Source organism: Pinus tabuliformis, chromosome J (genome assembly GCF_031772625.1).
Source record: "Pinus tabuliformis cultivar Carrire ecotype Pingquan chromosome J, CPIR1, whole genome shotgun sequence".
Classification (NCBI taxonomy): domain Eukaryota; kingdom Viridiplantae; phylum Streptophyta; class Pinopsida; order Pinales; family Pinaceae; genus Pinus; species Pinus tabuliformis.
In genome coordinates, this window is record NC_142295.1 from 1,007,644,746 (window position 1) to 1,007,650,745 (window position 6,000).

Genomic DNA, 6,000 nt, shown 5'->3' on the forward strand with positions numbered 1-6,000 from the left:
GGCTTTGCACTAGGCCTGCTAGATTTTGTAGCAACAGACCCAAAATTGCATTCCCTGGCATGCATATGTACTAGTACTCCTGACAGCAGAGTTCACTGTTGAGACCTTCAAATCTCTCGAAGACTGCTCTCCCTTGGGCATGTGGCAACTTTTAAACAGAATAGTTGAACTGATTCCAAATAAGATTCAAAAATTTTAATACCACCAAGTAATGATTTTTAACCCGCTTGAGCTATAAGAGTGGAGAGTCTATTTGATTGTCTGTTTCTGAACTCCTGTCCTTGGTTGGTCGTTTGGTGACTTTATGATTTTCCCATACTCCTGTACTATAGATAGCCCATATTTTTATATACATAACATGATAACTCCTACTAGGAATGATTCCCCAGACCTGCTAGTGGACGGCCTGAAGAACCTTTGGAAGGCACTTTCCCTTTGCCTTGTAGAGGTTGGGTCATGGTCATGACTCAACAATATTCAAGGGGAATGACGGAAGAATGTATGCCAGTTACAACAAACCTTTAGGAAAGCATGTGGGCGAAAGAGAAAAAGCCAATCTTTGGGTGAGTTTGTCACAATTTCTTTTGAAATGTGTTCCAAATATTCTATTAACAGCATCAGAAACCAAAAATGAGGCAATAAATGCTAAATTCCCTTCTCTTTACAGCTAAGATTTATGGTGTTGGGCTCCAAAAAGATAAAAATATTACAAATTTAAGTCTTCCCTGAAAGGTGCATCAGCATGACAAATGAAAACATAAATTATAAAGCGCATGGAGCAGTTTGTTGCAATTAAACTGAACTCTAGAATCCAATAAAAAGTGAAAAGTAAAGACAGCATTAACCAAGTGGATAATACACATGCTGGAATGTTTAAATTTTTCTGGCTAAATTTTGAGGAAAGATAAGTAAACTATAGCATGCTTGTGTTCCCCCATGTGATGAATGACAAAAATTCAGTTATGCCTTTACTCCTCAATTTGGCAATGTAACTTAATTTGCATTAGATGACAGATTGACCATTGCCATCCAACTACTATTCAACCAACCCTACTTCATTTTGTGGATAGTCAAGTAATATAAATATTTTGAAGTCCATTGTACATACCTGATTGCTGCACTTGGCACAGCAATAGATACATTTCCTAGAGACTGGTGCTATAACCCTTCCATCAACACTGTAGCCAAATCCAGCATGCTGTCAAAGACAGGCCACATTAGTAACTTCACCTACACAGTTTAAAACATCAAAATACCATATAGACAACCATTTTCATTCAAAAATTCATGTCAAATGGGGCAACAGCAAGAACAACAAATCCAAAGTGTGCTAAGCTCCCAAGGTGATTGAGGTTCAGTTTACATGCACGGGTAGAGTCCATCCAACCTACTGTTAGAATTAGGGCCTAGATATTGTGGGTAGGGATTGAACTAGTGAGTCACAGATTCCAAAGTAATACGGCTACATTCAGAATCAACAAATGGCTCGTCAGTTTCTTTCCGTTATCCCATAATAGGCTTCTTCACATTTCAGTTTCTTTGCCATTCTATCTTTTATGAAATTTGGTTCCTGTCATTCTATCTCTTATGAGCAATGTTTTAAAATTCAGACTTGGAATTGGTCGAGGATTAACTTGGACTCAGATTGATTCAGATCGATCTGATTTCAATGACTCAGCTTATAATAATAAATAAAGTATATAGTTTTTAATGAAAAAGATATATTTTAAAGATTCCAAAAAATTAGAGACAAAATGTGTAAAGCCCGCTTATGTATATACCATATAAGGGTGAATGTATCAAAACAGCACTGAGTGCAATACATTACTCCAAAAAACCCTGTAAGACTAGTTGAAAATCATGTAGGAGAAGTGAATGTACAAGCAAGTATATGGAAACTCTATTTTTTCATCTCTCTTGTTTTGTTTCGATGGTTAAGGTATTATGCTTGACTGGCTAGTGTTTTTATTGCTGGAAATGATCTCTTTGGAAGGCAAGTCTTTGCACATGTGAAAAGTGTGAGGATTTCATCCCTCAGCTATTGATGTAAGCTTGGATAAGTGTTAATGGTTCATTTCTGAGCTTGTTATTGAAGAAGTGAGGTTGTCTTTCTTGATCATTTTCTTTACAATCGCATGCTATGGTTCCTCCTTTGCTATTTGGGTTGCACATTACTTGTTGGCATGAATGATTAAACACATTGGTTGTGATTGTGCATCTAATATCAGAGCTCTCATTCGCTCTCATATAACCGAAAATCCAATTGGACTAGTCCTGACACATCAATGTATGGCTTGACTACATCTTCTCGATATAAATTCAAGCCCTCTTTGTTTGTTTTCCTTCACTCCAAAGCCCTTGGATTGGCATTGGTCTTAGCAACACACCAATCACTGAAATCTGAAGTGTATCTTACATCTCCGTTTTACTTCTCCATTTATACTTGAGCTTTCAATGCATGCACTTAATAATCCTATCCTAGGGATACCCCCTTGTGCCGGAAGAAAGCCAGCCTAAAGAGAAAGAGGGAGCTACTATGTTGACAATAGGTAATTCCTCTGAGTTCCCTAGGGTTGCATTTGTTTTTCAGGGCTTTACCACTAGAAGTACAGATTTTGGAGGTAATAACACCAACAAAATGACATTTTTTGCTTGAATTTGGTAGTTATAACAGTTTTAATAATAATTTTGGCTTGCAGCTTGATATGTGTCATCCAAAATAATATTTTTTGTAAACACTCGGATTTTTCCAGAAAATGACTTGCCATTGATCAAATCCATTTTTAAAATTTTTAGGCTACATATCATTTTGACAACCTCCAAAACCCTGTGGACATGCCAGAACTGTGAATAATAGAAATTTTGGGGTGGAACTATAATCTCTAACCTCATTTCAATCACAATTCCACCGAAAGGGCATCAGAAAAAAACACTGCTTTGGGAAAGGAATACATTGTGGATCATGTTTATCTTGGGCATTTTGGCTTGAATTTGGTCGTTCGAACAGTTTTAAGTTAGGATTTTCCCAATTTTCTAGACTGTCAGTGAAAGAAAGAAAATACTGTAAAATATTGAAAGATGGCATTCTGTAAAACTCATAATAATAATAAATAGAGAAATAATGAACATTTCTGGGAAAGCCTTTGATAAAAAATAGAGTCTTGGAAGCCACTGACCTTCTGAATTGATAAAGTAACGACCACTTCGTCGTTACTTCCTTCAGCCTCAGAGGCCAAATCCTTCAATCCGAGGGTTTCGAGGGATATGAAGTGCTCGGAAGTCCACGAGTCTGTCCATTTCCCCTCACTTCTCTTAAGTGTGATTAGCCCACCGGATGACTTGTATCCACTTCTTCTCGGACGCCTTCTATCCCTCTATCGATAACGATTTATAAGTCATAGTCGGCGCTTGTACCACGAACAGTAGAAAAAAAACAAACATTAAACTAGCCCGGATCCCTTAACAAACCTAAAACTAGTCCGGAACCTTAAAATTGGGTCCAGGTCTGATATGTACCTCGAGGTTGCTAAGCTTTCAAAGTTGGATAGAGTTCTATTATTTCAATACTGGATTATTTGTGTGAAGTGGAGATGCTATCTCCGGGCTTTGCATTTAAGACCATAACAGTTCGAACTAGTATTCATATTCAATTTATCTAATTCTATGTGTATAAGTATATTAGATAAATTCAATGTACCTTTATACAACTATTCAACCCTGGACCTCCCACACTGTAAAACACACCTAGCTTCTCCCGACACAACAAATAATGTTGTTTCATAAAACAGAGTCATGGCACATTCCTCATACCTCGTAACGCTCATTCGTTTCACCAGACAGTTGTTTCTTCATACAAAGACACTGTGATACATTACAATACTCCCTCTGTGCATGATACTTTTCTGGTACTTTCGAAAACCTTGTGAATCCTTCCAAAATTGAGCGTGTAACTGTAATCCGAAATGCGCATTAGGACCTCATAAAAGAGAATTTTAGCTCTGAACCCAATCTTTATAAGAGAACACAGAGAATAATATAACAGCTCACATGCAAATGAAAACGTGGAGGCAGGAGGTAGCGTAGTGTGCAGGGGGGAAATGGCGTGGGTCATCGTGCTTCAGCCTACCGTAGTGGCAGATGGGAGACCCGAGATAGCTGACGAGCGTTTCTGGTCAAGTAATTTCTGGTTGTAATGTGCAATAAAATCCATTGCCTTGGACTAAATCTCTTAGCCTCGTAAATGATATTAATCAAAAATAAAAAAAACTTTCATTTTTCGCATATCCATCCGCGAAACAAATCACGATGATAAAAATTTAATAAAAAAATGAATTCAACTCGCAACCCATTATTATAAGAAAATATAAACTAAAAAATTCAATTCAGTCAAACCAATGTTCGAAATTAAACTCGTTTGACTAAATAAAGAATTGGGGTGATCAAAGCGTAATCAGCGTTAATCACCGTTGTCTCAATTTTGGAGTTAATAATTTATTTATTTTTTCTAGATTTTTGGTATTTATATTTCATTCTAATACTAACGTTAAGTGATAAGTTTACGAGTTTTTGGAGTTAATAATCTATTTATTTTTTCTAGATTTTTGGTATTTATATTTCATTCTAATACTAACGTTAAATAAACGACTTAACATTAAAAAACACTAAATTTTATTAAAAAAATAAAATTTAAATAAAAATTGTTTTTGAATTAATAGTAGTTTGGGTTTAGAGTATGCTTTAAAATTGTTTTTGCTTGGCTAAGCTTTTCTCCAAGTTAACAGCCAAGACCTAGAGGCATCTGCATCTGGTAGGAGTGAAAACCTGCTCCCTTAGACCACCAGCCACTTATTCCAATTAGCATGGTCTTCAATAAGGGTGATGAGTCTACATTCCCAGATAACAAATAGAGATAGATGTCTTCATTGCTGGTTTGACCACTAAATTATGATAGGTGGAAAAAAAACAAAACTCTCCTTTTAAGGAAGGCTTTTCAAATAGACCATACAATGTGAATGCACCCATTAATAAATTTGGATAAAGATGGAAGTGCATTTGAGAATTAAAGTTAAAAATTAGGTTTAGAGTAGGTAAAGAATCAAACTTACAAAATTAATAAGGGTGTATAAAGAATTTAAATTTATATAATAATATAAAATAAAATGTATTGATAAAAATTAAAGAGTTGGTTGGTTGGTGGAGTGGGGTCTTTTTATTTCCTTAAATTTCAATTTTTTTTAGATATTTTTATCTATCATTAATCAATATGTTCAATTGAGATTAAGTGCAAGCTTTTGGCATTTTTTAAAGAATGGATACCCATAAGAGTGTAATTGGAAGATAATTGATATTACTACGGAGTTGTATTTGCATCATAACATCCCATGTTTGGTGATGTTAGTAGCACTCATAATCAAATTTGGGTCTAGTTAATTAAAATTTTGATAAATACGAGAATGCACTGATAATCAAACTTCAAATAACTATGGACCTAGTTTTTAAGTGAAAATTTGGTAGGTCTTCAATAAAAGGAATAATAAATCTGGAGAAACATGGAGCATGTTGAGAATCAAATATGTGCTTAGTCATCCTACTAAAATTTGGTAGTATAAATATCTAAGTGGTGAAAATCAAACCTAGACCACTTTGGAAGGATAAACATGGGGCATGCTAACCTTTGGGGCAATCAATGATATCGATTAATGATCCAATTTGGACAAATAACCCTCATTTATCCTTCTTTTTAAAATCTTAGTCTTCAAACCAACAAACTTAATCCTCTTCTAACTTGTCAACATTCTTAATCTACTTCTTCTTAAATCCCTTTCCAAAACAAATGTGGCACTTAATCTATTTCAAATCACACCTCCCCATTTGGAAGGCTTTTGGGTTCCACAAAATTGCAATAATGAAGAAAGTGGAAGCACACAACACACAATGTTTTCTCCAAATTCTCTTCCTTATTCTATTTTAATGTACTTTTTTCTCAGTTGTTGTTTAGTT

General features: G+C 35.2%; 1 protein-coding gene across 7 annotated transcripts in view; it reads right to left on the bottom strand.

Moving 5' to 3' along the window:
• Positions 1 to 4,255, bottom strand: part of LOC149230260 (E3 ubiquitin-protein ligase, putative (DUF177)) — a 178,090-nt gene extending 173,835 nt beyond the window's left edge. For 2 of the 7 annotated variants that reach the window (XM_089378923.1, XM_089378922.1), the window contains exons 1-4: positions 4,048 to 4,244; positions 3,811 to 3,950; positions 3,177 to 3,374; positions 1,109 to 1,198 (exon numbers count right to left, since the gene is read on the bottom strand). In XM_089378923.1, the coding sequence (XP_089235049.1) occupies positions 1,109 to 1,198; positions 3,177 to 3,374; positions 3,811 to 3,950; positions 4,048 to 4,111 (492 nt within the window). In that variant the 5' untranslated portion in view covers positions 4,112 to 4,244. Of the gene's footprint in view, positions 1 to 1,108; positions 1,199 to 3,176; positions 3,375 to 3,810; positions 3,951 to 4,047 lie in introns of all 7 variants that reach the window. The other 5 variants (XM_089378921.1, XM_089378920.1, XM_089378919.1 and 2 more) reach the window with 5 other exon arrangements.
• Between the last annotated feature and the right edge of the window lie 1,745 nt (positions 4,256 to 6,000).